Source organism: Didymosphaeria variabile (assembly GCF_027946475.1).
Source record: "Didymosphaeria variabile strain IMI 356815 chromosome Unknown scaffold_10, whole genome shotgun sequence".
NCBI lineage: Eukaryota > Fungi > Ascomycota > Dothideomycetes > Pleosporales > Didymosphaeriaceae > Didymosphaeria > Didymosphaeria variabile.
This window is the reverse complement of record NW_026611629.1, coordinates 830,111-844,193: the sequence shown is the minus strand read 5'-3', so window position 1 is coordinate 844,193 and position 14,083 is coordinate 830,111. Positions and strand designations below refer to the sequence as shown.

Genomic DNA, 14,083 nt, shown 5'->3' with positions numbered 1-14,083 from the left:
TCTGAGTTGTATGTAGCACTCGATAGTATTTGCAAACTGTTTTCCTGGATCGGGGAAGCTTCAGGTGAGCGCAGAGACGTAATCGAGCGCAACTGTGGAATGCCAAGATTTCACTTTCGCGATAAACTTTTTGGTGTTTGTCCCTGGCTCGCGCCTGCCTGCCCCACACCCATCGGCTTGGCGTCATTCCCACCTGGCCTCATCGTAGACAACTCAGCTTTCCTGCACAATTGTCAAGTTTCAAACATGTGGATATTGCCGCTGATCGGATATGTCGGTGTGGTATTGGGATTCGCGTTCTTGACGCTGGCTATTGGTAAGATATACTTTCCATCCGAATGACGAGGAATGAAGTGAAGATGGAACAGTAAGGAGGACGATGCTAATGGTGTCTAGCTTCCGGATTGTACTATCTTTCCGAGCTTGTCGAGGAACATACCGTGCTTGCGAAGAAGCTGTTGACTAGATTGATTATCGGCGTTGTTGCGATCCAGATACTTCTTCTGGTTGTCGATGGCTTTCCGCTCGGGCTCAGCGCGCTGAGCGTCGTTTCGCATGTTATCTACGCGCAGAACCTGAGAAGGTTCCCGATTGTAAAGCTGAGCGATCCGCTCTTTTTAGTGTCGTGTGGTATGTCTTCGCCCCTCAAGCATGTTTATGGATGAGCAGAGCTAACATACGTCGCGTAGGCCTTGTAATTCTAAACCACTACGCCTGGTTCCGCCATTTCAGCGCCCCGCCTCCCCGCGACTCCTACTCCTACCGTGATCCGTACGCGCCTGCCATGCCGACCTTCACTGAAATCGCTTCTTACTTTGGCCTGTGCGTGTGGCTTGTGCCGTTCGCACTGTTTGTTTCGCTTTCTGCGGGAGAGAACGTATTGCCGTCTATGGGTTCGGAGTATGCGACGGGCGAGGGAAGCAGCTTTATGAGTCCTGGGAAGGAACCCGCGGCTGGATTTGGAAGCGGCACGGCTGGCACGGGCACAGAGGGACGGAGAAGACAGAGGAGTGGGACGAATGCCGGGATGGCGAAGAAGGCAATCAGCGGAGTTAGGGATTGGGTGGGTGAGACGGGAGAAGTTATGGGCCTTTGGAAGGGGGAGAGGACGAGGCCGACGTTTTGAGGAAGGAAAAGAAGGGTCACGATTGATATGAATACGTACGCTTTAAATGAGAAGTTGAGGGATACACTTACATGCCGGGACGAGCTGGAAGCACCATTGCTTGATCCCTGTCAACCCGGGTTTCGAACGATGGAAAGAGATTTCAAGAGCTATGAGATCACAACGAGCAAAGGGAGACACCTGTTCTGGATGCAATCACGTTCTTGCCTCGTGTGTTTGGGCTGCAGCTTGGCCGGCCAAGAATCGTTTTCAACTTCAACACCACAGCCCGCTATTCCGACTATCGCACATGACTTAGCGGCTCGTGAACTCGCCCATTTCCCTTTTCGCCCACTTGGCAATCAAACGCGAGGTCTCAGCTCTGTCGACTGTGTCCAGTACTGCCGCGGTCGCGCTCTGCATCAACTCGCCAGCCTTCACACGCTCTCGACCCTGCCTCTTTCCTTAACCCCAAAAATGCCGATCATCCGTTATTCTCTCGACCCTACCCCAGCAATGGCGGATCAGTCTACGGCCACGCTGGGTCTCGGCAACGCGTACAGTGCTGCCAACTTGCTTGCTCATGGCTTGAAGCGCGCATCCCGCGTCAACATGATGCAGCTTCCGAGTACCGAGCAGCTTCGCAAGGAGTATGGATTTTACCTCTTTGATACGGTACCGTGAAGTAACATATGCAGGCGCCTCGATAGTCTCCTCAATACGCCGACCGGCCGCGACTTCACTATCAACACTGCCGTCGGCGTGGTCTTCAAAGTCCACTCGATCATGTTGATTGGTGGGCCCAAGGCGCTTGAGCATGTGGCATTTCCGGTATGTCCTGACAACTCGGAGGTTTTGACATCGTCAGTAATGAATATCATATAGAAAGAAAATGTACCTGGCGAGAACGTAGTCAATCTCCCCGACCGCTTCCACCCTCTCCTTGTCGACCGCCTTGTCTCCTTCATCTATACTTCGTCCTACGCCGTGGACGCGCGGGCAGTCAAAAACACCACTCTCCACCACCATGCCGCCCTCCCATCCGGCGCAACTCCCACCTCCTTCGGCCTGTCTATGGACGCCGCAGAATTCCAAGTCTGCATGTACGGCATAGCTGAAGTGCTAGAGTACACCGCGCTCATGACCTTTGCGTATAGCAAGCTCTCTTCATACTTCATCTTCGACCGCAAGGCGCCCGAGCATGTTGGCCAGCTTATCAAGTTGGTCTTTGGGCCAGTGAATAGCCTGAGCCGAAAGTGCAAGGATGAGGTTGGTGCGCTGAAGGGTCTGGGCATCGCGGCTGTGCTGGTGCATGAGAAGAAGCACTGGAGTGGTCACGAGATGGACGAGTTCCGTGACTTGCTGGCTAATGAGCTTGGGCAAGATGCTTGGAAGGAGTATCGCGCGTGCTACAAGCATATCAAGGATGCGAATCAGGTATTGCTGGTTGAGCCGAAGTCTGCACCCAATATGCACGGCTACGCAACCCGTCAAGCTACGAAGGTTCAGGGCATCGGATCACTGACCTCGTCTATGAGCAAGATTGCCCTCGCTGGAGGCAGCAAGCCGAACATCTTGGAGACCCTGCATGGCCTCTTCGACGAGTACGCGTACTGGCCGCAGAAGGCTCTTCGGAAGAAGACCGGCCGGTCTACTGATACTCTGGAAGAGGCGTTACCCAAGGTCGCTCAACAGGTACGAGGCGGCCAGTTCCACGGCTGTTGGCAGCGCAAGGCTCATTTCAACCGCCCTCCCCTCTGGATGTGCACCGAGGCGATGGGCCAGATCAATCCCAACATCCAGCGTCGCTCAGAGTCTCAAGACCTCCACTCCCAATATGAAGAATGGCAACAGGCCAAGTTCATGGGCATCGGCCATGTACCCGACGCCAAAGGCATAGACTTCTTCGGCCACGCAGGCACCAATGCAGGCGACTCCACTTTTCCCATGTCTAACCCAACTCTTGAGAGTATACCCCTCGCAAAGCGCAAATTCGCCAAGCCCTCTCGCAACGTTCTCGCCACGCCTCCCAGAATCAAGATCGTTGATAACGACGGCGAAGACGATGCCATGGACCACGACGCCGCGGACGCAACCAGCATGATGGCCTCAAAGCATGCGCCCAAGGCGCCGAAACTCACGGGTATGGCCAACGCTACCTTCACCTTTGCTTCCGACAGCAATCGCATCGACTTCTCTTCTACCCCTGACAAGCCGCAGCCTGGCACGATCAGCCTAGAGGGCTTAAAGAAGTTGCAGGAGGTGGGTGTGGCGAACAAGGTCGCAAAGAAGACGGTCAAGGCGGCAGAGAAGGAGGAGGCTGTGAAGAAGGCCGGCATGGATACTGACGAGAACAAGGAGAACATCCCGCTGGAGTCGAAGTATGAGGCGCCGAAGGTTGAGGAGGAGGAGGAGCGGGATGAGGAGATGGTGGATTAGAGGCCTGCCATGGCTGTGGGACAAGGTGAAGTGGCATCGGCCTTTGTTTAGTCTATACCAGGTGATGCATGCTACTTTAGCTTCTGTCCTAGGAGCGTAGCGATACTCTGGTCCCTTGTAGCAGGAGTTCACGGCTTGGCGTTTCTTCATCTTTGGTATCAATTGTTATCAGCATGCCTAGCTGGTCAAACAAATTGTTTGTCAAGTCTGGCTGCTAGTGTGGGTTAACTGATGATGGTACAAAGAAGATGTGGGGTCATACTCTAGCAAAGACCGGCATGTATCAGCACTGGCATACACCGGTTACTTTGGTCAATTACATGGCTTTCAGAATGGTTCATAGAATTAATTGTCTGCCTTGCGGAAATTGATGGATGATAAAGCTCGGATGCGGCGATTGAACAGCGTGGAGATCGCAAGGGGATCGTCAAGAAGTGTTTTTAAGCAGAGCGCCCTACATTCGTGCGAGCACAATGATCAAAGCATCTCTGAATGTCTTTAGCTGCTCACTCGTGAAGGCTGAACAATCGCGGGGATGTCGGTCGCCAGCATCGACATACTAGAGGCGTCGGCAGACAGAGATGTTGACGAGCCAAGCCTCTCGTACGAGATGATCCATGGAGGATTGCGGCCGAGAATAGCCTTATGACAGCAAATCCATCCAATCCGAACGTTAGCGTGCAGACTGGCATGATGTTCCTCTCGCAAGATTGGCCCCTGACGATTTTGAGCCGATGCAACTTCAAAGGTGCTTCTAGAGTAGCAGCCCTTTACTGTGAGTCGTTCATACCGATCTTGGAGATTAAGACACCCATCTGCTTGGCCGTATCATAATGAAAACCGTTCTCGTTGGTGGTAAGCATTTTCTGACCGTGCAGGTCAGAAAACTTGGCATAGCAAAGCCTCTATATGCACAAAGTGAGCACTCAGGGAGGAAACCGACCGTAGTACTATGCTGCAGCCTTGGTGGCGTAGTGACTAGTAGATTGCTATCGAGGCAGGGAAGGGATAGCCAACGTCCGATTCGCAAGTCCAAATGCATGTCTCAGACAAGCTCAAAGGCGCACCCTTTGACATGAAGCTTGTTCAGCCGATGTCCGTATAGAACATTCCGAGTAGACGATTGATGCAAACTTTGGGAGCAAGGACTGAACCTGTGAGTCACCTTGCGGAAGCCCAGGTTTCGCTACTTTGGGCGAAGGCCTTCTATTGCGACCGAAAAATGCATTCGCATTTGGGCGTGAGCATGGCATTTGGTATTTGCTGCTCGCAAAATAACCCCAGTCTCAAATCTGGGCATAGCGGTGTGACTGGAGCCTTACGAGGAAGATGTACGCTTTAGCGGGCCGGTATGCATGCACAGCGCTCTTTTCGGTTAGGCTCGTCATGGAGTTAAATTCCGTACACCGAGGGAGCCGCCTCATGGCTACTGGATGCGAATAAATCGTGCCGCATAGCTGGACCAGAATTACCTTGGGCTGATTTGAAAGCCACGGGCGATTGGGAGGGCGGATGCCGCCGCTAGAGTTTAGAACCCTAGCTCTGGTCATGTCAGCATTTCACGATCTATGTCATGTCTTAATCCGCCAAAGATCCTTCCTTGTTCATCCTCAGGAGTGATTGTCCTACGCCGTTCTCCGAAATGGCGCCGAAGTTTACGTACCTTGGAATGGGCGCTATGGGTCGTGTAGGTAAGACTCTATAACGGAGAGATGGCTATTACTGACATGCATATCTAGGCTATGAGTAGAAATCTAGTCGAGAAGGGCCACCTCGACAAGCCTGTAACCTTCTGGAACCGGACCCACAGAGTAGCCATTGAATGGGCTGCTAGTGTTGGACCCGTGGCCAATGCTGTGGAAGATCTCTTAGAGGCCGTCAAAGATGCCGACATCGTATGGTCATGTTTGGCAACTCAGGACGCCGTGCTCTCTTGTTTCAACAGAATATTGAGTACTGGGGTCAGAGGCAAACTCTTCGTCGAGAGCTCAACTGTGACCCCGGAGGTGTCAAACAGGCTCGCCGAGCGAGTTCGTGAGGCAGGCGCAGAGTTCATTTCTATGCCGGGTACGAGAGCCATCGTTTAACTCATTCCCAACATACCAATCTAACAGAGTGCGCCGTAGTCTTTGGAGAACCCACGATAGCCATGGCTGGTAAATTGGTGACTGTTCCGGCTGGTCCCAGAGAGTCGGTCACTAAAATTCTGCCATACCTGGAAGGCGTGTAAGCCACACCGGTCGCTCTAAATTGACCGTGCTAATTAGACTGGCAGTGTCGCCCGCGGTGTCGTCAACTTGAGCGAGCAACAAGCTGGGACAGCGTCGCACCTCAAGCTCATCGGAAACGTCATGATCCTGATGATGATTGAGGCAGTCGCAGAAACCCACGTTCTTGCGGAGAAGACCGGGTTGATGAACGAAGTTATGCACGACGCTATCAATACTCTCTGGCCTGGTGCTGCCGGCGTGTACTCTAGGCAAATGCTGTCGGGGCAGTACTACCTCGAAAACGTAAGATTTCCCATGTTGATCCCGAGTCGCTTAGCTGACCGGGTAGCCAATGGTGCCCATTGATATGGCGGTAAAGGTCTCATCGCATGTGTTAAACCTTGCCGAAGCACACGGAGCCGAGCTTCCTGCATACAAAGCCGTGCGAGGACAGATCGAAGCCGTGAAGAAGCACTGCGGTTCCCAGGGCGATCTTCTGGGTGTGTACGGTGCCGGACGATTACAGAGCGGATTGCCATACAAGAAAGAAAAAGTACTGAAAGATGACGGCACAAAAATGCATTAAATGATTACCTAGGCACGAGTTAACGACCGACGATACCAAATGAAACCTCTTCTTCCTAGCCGTACAAGACTGGTGCGTGATTCCAGGGTAGATGCCGTCCCCTCGGTAAAGCTCGTTAATTATTACCTCTATAGCTTCCACAGGCACACTATTAATCTTGGCATTGTAGATGGCGTGAGCGGTACTCGCGGCGGGGAAATGCGAGGATGTTGCCATGCCTCGAAAGATGTCAGGTGTGCGTCAAAAACGGTAGGTCCACCCGATTACTAATCTCGGTCACCGAAATGTGGACGCAACGAAAACTTCCATCACCATCGCATGCATCTCTCTGACGCGACATCTAGCATAAAGCCTGATTGACTTATTCCTTGGGGTCAACCTTGGCACCAGATCCGGTAAACCGATGACGGAAGACAAGGATTAGAGAGGTGCCAAGCGGAAAGGGTGCCCACGACGAAGAAGACGGAGGATACCGAGGTGATGGCGGTCACGGCGTATCTGCATGTAAATGTGAAAGCTACAAGACTGCTTTGAATGCGCGGTATCAATGAGAACAAGACGTCGATGCACACGAATATATCTTGGCGATTTGCGCTCGCAATGACAGCGTTGACGAGATTAGCTTGCCGGGAGTGTGTCTGTTCCCTCGGAACTTGATGGCGAAGCTGGACAGGCGGCTTTCACGCTTTCAAATAGAAAAGAGAGAAGAGAAGGAAAACCGTTGTTGAGGTCGACCATATAGAGGCTGGAAGATATTCGCAGTACTCACATGTGGGATCGAACCCATCAGCCTGAAAAAAGCCTTCAAAGAACTGAGTACAGTATTCATACATCCCGACGTCCACGAATACGAAACCCGATGCAGCTGCGTCTTGGGTGTTTTGAATGCAGTTCACAAAAGTAGTTCGACAGTGTGCTCATGCTACAATATGTTCAGATCGACAATGGAACGAAGGTCTTGCGACGCGCAATAAACAAATTGTCAATGAGACATGTCAAAACCCTCGATGATCACCATAGCTTGCTCGCACATCGAGCCCAGAAAGATCTTGAAATCTCAATTTCGCGGATCAAGGGTAATAGCTTGTATCGTATGATACTTCCCAATCGAAGAACACCTGTCTATCAAGCGGCGTATACCCAGCCTTGAAACTGCACAAGAAGACCTCATCCCGCTGTCGAATACGAAATTTCGAACTCCGTCGTCCTACTGATCTTTCCTTGTCCTGGACTACCTGTTTGCCCGTCCACAACCAGGCCCTCTTCACTCTCATTCGTCTTTGCGCTCTCCGCGTCGGTCCCAGTCCGGATCTCTGACAATCGGATCTGGCCGTCGCGGCTGCGCAGTGTAGACTGACCCTCGCCACTTCCCGAGCCGTATGAGTCTTCGTCAGGTTTGCGCCAAACGTAGCGGATGGCTCGTATCGCAGGCATGCTCGACACGAGAATTCCAATGGCTGGCTCGGCGACAGACCAGTTCATTGGGATGCCCATCGCATAAGAACTATCTGCATCTTTCAAAAGGGCTGGGATAAACCCGAGGCGAACAGCGGAAGTTATGACAGCGCTTCAAGTCTGTTAGCCGATGTTATCCGAATGAGGTTGCGGATACATATTACTTACAATGCACCCACGAGCATGGTAGCAAGAAGCTGCAGCTTAGTCTTTTTGTCCAAGTGTAAAGGCAAAACTATGGGTATCGACAAGAAGTATACGATCGCATCTGTGGATACACCTGTGATCGCATTGCCAAGGTAGAAGGCATTAATATCCACACACCTGAGCTGGTCAACGACATACACTATTATGGCTCAACCTTCGTTTGTGAGAAGCTTACCGTATCTGTTCCGAGGGCAGCGAACTGTCCCAAGCAGCCTTTATGGGATGGCATTGGAACACGGCGACAAGAACGTTGGCGAACGTATTAGCAGCCACGATACCAAAGACGATCCAGACTACGGTTCTCATTGTCGGTGACTGCACGCCTCGGAGGATGCGTTGGTAGAGCGACAGGACGCTTAGCTTGATCATGCCCAAGGTGAGGTTATAGAATATGGCCGAGACATAGATCGCCTGAGCAATTGGTAAATACGCGCAACGAATGAAACAGTGGGTCCATGCAGCTCAACGTGGAGCATCTCTAGGAAGGTATCGTACTAACCTGTCTGTATGCAACAACGCCTGGAATTCCACGATCGTACTCAACGACGTCTAGATGGACTCCCATACCTCGGTGGATGGCAATGAAGACGGCACTGACAAGTCCGTAGAAAGACAGGAAGGCCAGAACGTTGAATACTAGAACGGTCAGAATCACCCTCTTTGCTGTGTGAGGTACTTACGATCGTCGAGGCCCCAGATTCGCTCGCCTCTTTTCCCTTTTCCAGCATTCATACGCTTTTGAAGTATCCATCGGCCGACATATCGCAGGATCACGCTGATAGTGACCAAGATGATGCCGCCTACACATACCCCAACTTCAGACGCCGTCAAGGTATCGTTTGCGTGCGAGGGTCGCTCAGCTGGCATTTCCATACCGTGCGATTTAGGTGAGCGAACAGACTTCGAGTGGAACAACGCGCACTGAGCGCTTCGCATGCGCAGATAACGGTCGAGGTATCTTCCCTTCACCAGTTCGCGTCGTTAGGTTGAAAAGTAGAGTGCCGTGCGAGGCGAAAGAATGGCCGGTGAGTTGAGTGTCTGGAGAAGCACAGCGATAAACGCTCCGCAACCTCACCAGTTGACCTCTCTGTGAAACGATTTTCTGCTGCGCAACGCTCTATAATCTCCATAGCATAGTGCTCTCATAGACCACCCGTAGATCAGCGTTCACAAAGGCCATGGTTGTGTATGTGCAGGCAAGCGACGGTTCACTATGAGCGCCCAACGGTCGCCTCCTCACGGTCTCATTAGTCCTTTCTGGTGGCTTCGCCGTGGCTGCTCCGGTCCTTGCAGCTTCGTGCAATCATACTCGTTCATTGAGGGGCTGTTCAACCCGAACTCGCGGAGTCCCGCGTCCACTGTGCAACATCCTCCTGTCGGCGGTTCCAAGATATGTGCGTTTGGCCTACTAAAATGCGTAACACATGCGTATGGTGCAAATTAACTGGTGGATACCAAGACGCTACCGTCCCAAGTTGGCGTTCTTTGTTTCGCAGAACCGCGTGCTTGTCCTACCTCAACCCAGCCTCCCGCCAGCGCACCTGTTCGTAGGCTGGCCCAGCGTATCTAATACAATGGGATTCAGATGTAGGATAAGTTTAGGGAGTACTGGTCTCTGGCTTGTAATCCTACAATAGAAGATCTAGACATCATAAATGTATCGCGCTGTTGACGTGGCATGGACACGTGGGACAAGCATTCCGGGTCTTTGGTGCAGCCGATCTAAAGCAGGATTCATTGCAACTGGCACTATATGTCCGAGATAAAGAGACGCGGGAAGTCTATCGTGGATATTCTGCAAGCCTGGCGCGCGCGACCGCCCTGGTTCTGCCCGACATCTCGGCACGCATAAGGACAATACAGCCACCAGCTGCGACTTTGGGAGAGCCACAGTTACGCGTTCATGCTCCAGAGTTAAGCTCCACGAATGCAAACGCCATCGCGCGAGATTTGTGCGAGACAACTTTATCTGTAGTGTACGAGTAAACTATTGACCTGTTAATGAGTCCACATCTGGTCGAGCTCTTCCAGGTTAGCCAATCGACTGCTCCATGGTTATCAAGTGCACCTTCACCTTGTATAGACATTGCCATGCTCGAAAACTCCCGACTCCGGGCGCAGAGGGCACCTTCGAACAACAAAATACCATCATGTTGGTCCTACTAAGTATTGCAACCAAGAAACCTGGATCTATAAGTGTCGCTTCTCATTGAAAAGCCCATGCTGCGGTGCACCGGGCCTGTAGCTGTAACGATCTGTTGCTGGTCCAAATTACACAGTATTTTTCGAAAGCCGTAACGACTGCAGAAATGTCGTGCGTTTGCACCATCTGTCACGAAGCCTTCCCCATGTTCCCAGCTTATACACTGCCCTTTTCTCCCGTTCTCTCCACAAACCTCCCCAAGAACTTTCGATTATACGCAACCCCGCCCGCGACGACATACTCGCCTTTCTGCAGAACCTCGATATCAAAACGTCTCACAATCTGTCCCATTGTCAGCCTCTTACTATCGTTGCAGGCTCCAGGAAACTCACCTCAGGCAACAACTTAAACATCTCCATGTACGCAATATCCTTCCCAAAACACACCCTCGGTCCCATCCCGAACGAGAACTGCACCGCTTCCAGCTCATTGGACCTTTTATCGCTCTCCAGCCACCTCTCCGGTCGAAACTCATCTGCATCCTCCCCATACAGCTCCTTGTCCCTCTGCATCACATACGCGTAGGTTGTGATCTCCGTTCCCTCAGGAATGTAGTGTCCATCGATGACTTTCCCGCCTTTCGGCGTGATTCGAGCGAAGAGGTTAGTTGCAGGCGGATTCAAGCGGACGCCTTCTTTGATGCAAGCTACGAAATAGGGCAGGTGGCGGCGCGTCTCTTCGTAGAGAATGGGTGTGGAGAGGCGGCCGGCGCGATCAGCTTCGTCGATCTCTGCGCGAGCGCGAGCAAAGACTCCAGGGGTAGTTGTCAGGAAACGGAGAATGGAGCCTAGTGCCGTCCCGGTTGTGTCGGCACCGGCTTGGATGAGAAGACTGACGTGCGCGCGCTTTTGCACTGGAGTCAGGGGTGATCCATCGGAGTATCGTGCTTCGAGGCAGCTGTTCACATTTCAGAAGCGGTCCATAGACGTAGGAACATCGGTACCACTTACTGCTGCAAGAAATCCGGTGATCCGTCAAACTCTTTCTCCGCAATCAGCTTCTCACGCTTTGCGACCTGCCTATCAGCCTCGCACATCAGCCATCCCATACCCACCTCGTTATCTACGGAAGGCAGAAAGTACTTTCCAACAAGCGGCATCGGGATGATTCTTTCCCTGAAGAACCGGAACCTCCCAACAAAGCCGAAGAAGTCAAGTCCAATCCTCCAGTTCGTCAAGATGAGCTTCTCGTCACGTTGATTCTTGACACAACCAAACGCATTCGTGAAACTTATCATACTCATGATATCCGCCGCAAACTCCGCAACCTTATCCGAAAGACACACCACCCTCCCCGCCGCCGCATGCTCCCTCATTTTCTTGACGAAAAGATTGACCAGCTCATCAAACCGATGCTCCCACGTATTCTTCAACTGCCCGATCGTCCATGGCGCATTCGACAGCGCTTTTCGCAGCTGTTTATGCTGCTCGCCCTCCAACGTCGCGAAGATCGATGGTGGACCTAGCGCACCTGTCCCGTACAGTCCGCTCTTGAGATTACACTTCGGGTCCCAGTAGATATCTCGAGCTGCCGACGGGCGCGGGAAGACCAGCATTGTGGGCGAGATGCGGATTGGTTGATCAGCTGAAACGGTGTGTTAGCCTGTCATGTTGGAGGGGTGGGGTTGCACCGCAGGTAATATATGCAAGGCGAAACTGCACGTCATACAGCAGACGTCTTTATAACGAAGGAAGGATGTGGAAAGATTTGAGGGGAGTTGCGTACTGCCATATTTCTTGATGAGATGCGTGAGAAACTGAGGCTCCTTGTATTTGACAGAGATAATGGCGCCCACGATCGAGAATGAGGTCGCCCACCATGGTCCCGGGAACTTCGACAGGGGATGATAAAATTGGCAGTATATGACTCGTAGGAGGAGCGCTGAGAACAAGCTGCCCAGGACGGCAAGCGCGAAGACGGGAGGTGTAAAATGGAGGGATAAGATGCTAAGAAGTCCCATATTGGGACGAAAAATCGTATGATGTGAGGCGCGAGAACAGGACTGGACTGCAATGCGACTCGAGCGCGAGCAAAGAAGAAGGCGAAGCTGAAGGATGCGACCAGAGAATGCTGTGTTTATCAATCCTCACCTGATGTGCATAGCTGTTGCACAATACGGGCAGTCGCCAACTACCAGTAAACACATGCCTTAGTCGCTTGCTCCTGTGTGCAATGAGCGATCGCGCATCCAAGACCAGCCCTGCTGTGATACGTTGCGGGTGCCATCAGTCTTGTGCGCGCATTGCATTCGGCAGCCCTGCAAAAGATGAAGGCCACACCTCTTGCAGCTCTGCCCACGCGTAATGTCTCAAAGTTGCTTATGATCGACCAAGTGAAGAAGGTTAGGGGTGTCGTGTAAAGACGTCTATAGGGTAGGCGACTGACAACCGGCACATCGAAGTCGGATAAAAGGGCCTTCATCGGTCGGCATATGTTAGCGCTACTGTGACTCCGGGTGTGGAATGATTGGGACGATTACGCCCTGTACCCTTTAAATATGTCACATCGTTCCAGGAAAGGTTAGCCTTGCGCACGAAATGGTGACCTTGACGGGGGCGTTAAGCGACAACCTTTAACGCGGTGAGCTGACTCATCGCCAGGGATGGTAGAATGCCGATACTACGCGGTTCCTTATGATATCTTACGGGCGTATGCATGGCTGCGACCTGACACCGCGGGGTGAGACTAGTAAGTAGGTTAGCGCAGGGCGGTAAGAGCAAAATCATCAAGGGAGAGCCAAGAGGCAGCAAAGGTCCGTTGGGTAGAAGTAAATTACATTGGGCTTTTCTCGACTTCCGGTCGACATGCGTAAGCAATATATGCTCCGCGGGGTATATCTGATATTGATGACTCTCATTACATGAAGAAGCGAAGCCGGCTAACTGCACTTGAAAGGCTGTGCTAATGTTCGTAGCGGTTCTCGATGCGGCATACTATCATCCAAGTAAAGATCCTGCAACCAATGCATACATGTTCTTTCTTGTAGGAAGACTTAGCTCTTTTCGTGATCATGATTTTTTCGACCGGACCACGTTAAGTGAGACAGATGTTGCCTAAGTGTTCGACCCCAGGAAGCCTAGATCAGGTGCCCCAGGTCTGGTTCCAAGGTTCGATGCGGACCGCTTCCTCTGCCCTTCATGGTCTAAGGGACTTAGAGGATCGTTCACATACGGAGGTTGTGATACCGATCGCTCTCGAGTGAGCCCAACGGGTATCTGTAGTTGATCCTGTGGTCCGGGCCATGTGGGGGTCCGTGATAGCTGGGTATTGTGCACAAGAGGTTCCGGAAGGGTCTGCGTTGAGAGTGTTCGGACTGGGGATCTTGATTGTAGGCTCTGGCTCCAATGTGCTACCGGACTCACAAGCCCTGGAGAAGCAACATCTTGGGTCCGTGGTCGTATCTCCCCCGTAGAAGGGGCAGAACTGACAGCTAGTGAGGGGTGTAGGTGTGGGTCGAGAATGATAGTTGTCGTAATGTGTGGCGTTGAAGGTAGAGTGTGGTAGCGTAAGGACGGTGTCTCAAAGGGCTGAGACTGAGCATGGGAAAAAGCTCTGTCGTTTGAAGGGCTGGACGTATGGCTGAGCTGGCGACTAGTCAATTAGTGACTGAGCATGCGGCCAAATTAAGCAACGACAGAGGGTGAGAAACAAAAGTGACAAGAAAATTAGATCGTAAGGAAAGGACAGTTGCTTCGTCCATCATGACATCGGCATATAAGCGGCGCTACTACATTCAAAGCATACAAAAAGAAGGCAATGGCACGAGACCAGCTACAAGTGTACCGCACTCTTATATCGTAGGCAGCAGCAGGGATTACAATGGCACCGAGGTGAAATGAGAATAGTCGGAAGAAGCTTATGGAACAGAACGGAGAAAG

The 14,083-nt window shown here is 52.0% G+C and overlaps 6 protein-coding genes across 6 annotated transcripts; 4 read left to right on the top strand and 2 right to left on the bottom strand.

The window, feature by feature from the left end:
* Window positions 1-246: 246 nt before the first annotated feature.
* SVP26 (erv26 super protein) lies at window positions 247-1,126 on the top strand (the record flags this gene model as incomplete). Its single annotated transcript, XM_056221053.1, has 3 exons — window positions 247-316; window positions 397-630; window positions 690-1,126. 3 exons carry the CDS (start codon window positions 247-249, stop codon window positions 1,124-1,126), a joined length of 741 nt encoding a protein of 246 aa, XP_056065040.1.
* A 495-nt stretch (window positions 1,127-1,621) lies between these two features.
* Window positions 1,622-3,544, top strand: N0V89_012331 (uncharacterized protein; the record flags this gene model as incomplete). Its single annotated transcript, XM_056221052.1, has 3 exons — window positions 1,622-1,755; window positions 1,804-1,936; window positions 1,991-3,544. The coding sequence occupies 3 exons, from the start codon at window positions 1,622-1,624 to the stop codon at window positions 3,542-3,544; spliced, it is 1,821 nt and encodes a 606-aa protein (XP_056065039.1).
* Window positions 3,545-5,186: 1,642 nt separating this feature from the next.
* N0V89_012330 (uncharacterized protein) lies at window positions 5,187-5,631 on the top strand (the record flags this gene model as incomplete). Its single annotated transcript, XM_056221051.1, has 2 exons — window positions 5,187-5,231; window positions 5,284-5,631. 2 exons carry the CDS (start codon window positions 5,187-5,189, stop codon window positions 5,629-5,631), a joined length of 393 nt encoding a protein of 130 aa, XP_056065038.1.
* Window positions 5,632-5,693: 62 nt separating this feature from the next.
* Window positions 5,694-6,340, top strand: N0V89_012329 (uncharacterized protein; the record flags this gene model as incomplete). The annotated part of the gene is made up of 3 exons (XM_056221050.1): window positions 5,694-5,770; window positions 5,820-6,057; window positions 6,104-6,340. 3 exons carry the CDS (start codon window positions 5,694-5,696, stop codon window positions 6,338-6,340), a joined length of 552 nt encoding a protein of 183 aa, XP_056065037.1.
* A 1,167-nt stretch (window positions 6,341-7,507) lies between these two features.
* N0V89_012328 (uncharacterized protein) lies at window positions 7,508-8,875 on the bottom strand (the record flags this gene model as incomplete). Its single annotated transcript, XM_056221049.1, has 5 exons — window positions 7,508-7,907; window positions 7,964-8,119; window positions 8,178-8,413; window positions 8,601-8,638; window positions 8,683-8,875. The coding sequence occupies 5 exons, from the start codon at window positions 8,873-8,875 to the stop codon at window positions 7,508-7,510; spliced, it is 1,023 nt and encodes a 340-aa protein (XP_056065036.1).
* A 1,486-nt stretch (window positions 8,876-10,361) lies between these two features.
* On the bottom strand, window positions 10,362-11,760 carry N0V89_012327 (uncharacterized protein; the record flags this gene model as incomplete). The annotated part of the gene is made up of 3 exons (XM_056221048.1): window positions 10,362-10,487; window positions 10,538-11,102; window positions 11,156-11,760. 3 exons carry the CDS (start codon window positions 11,758-11,760, stop codon window positions 10,362-10,364), a joined length of 1,296 nt encoding a protein of 431 aa, XP_056065035.1.
* Window positions 11,761-14,083: the final 2,323 nt, after the last annotated feature.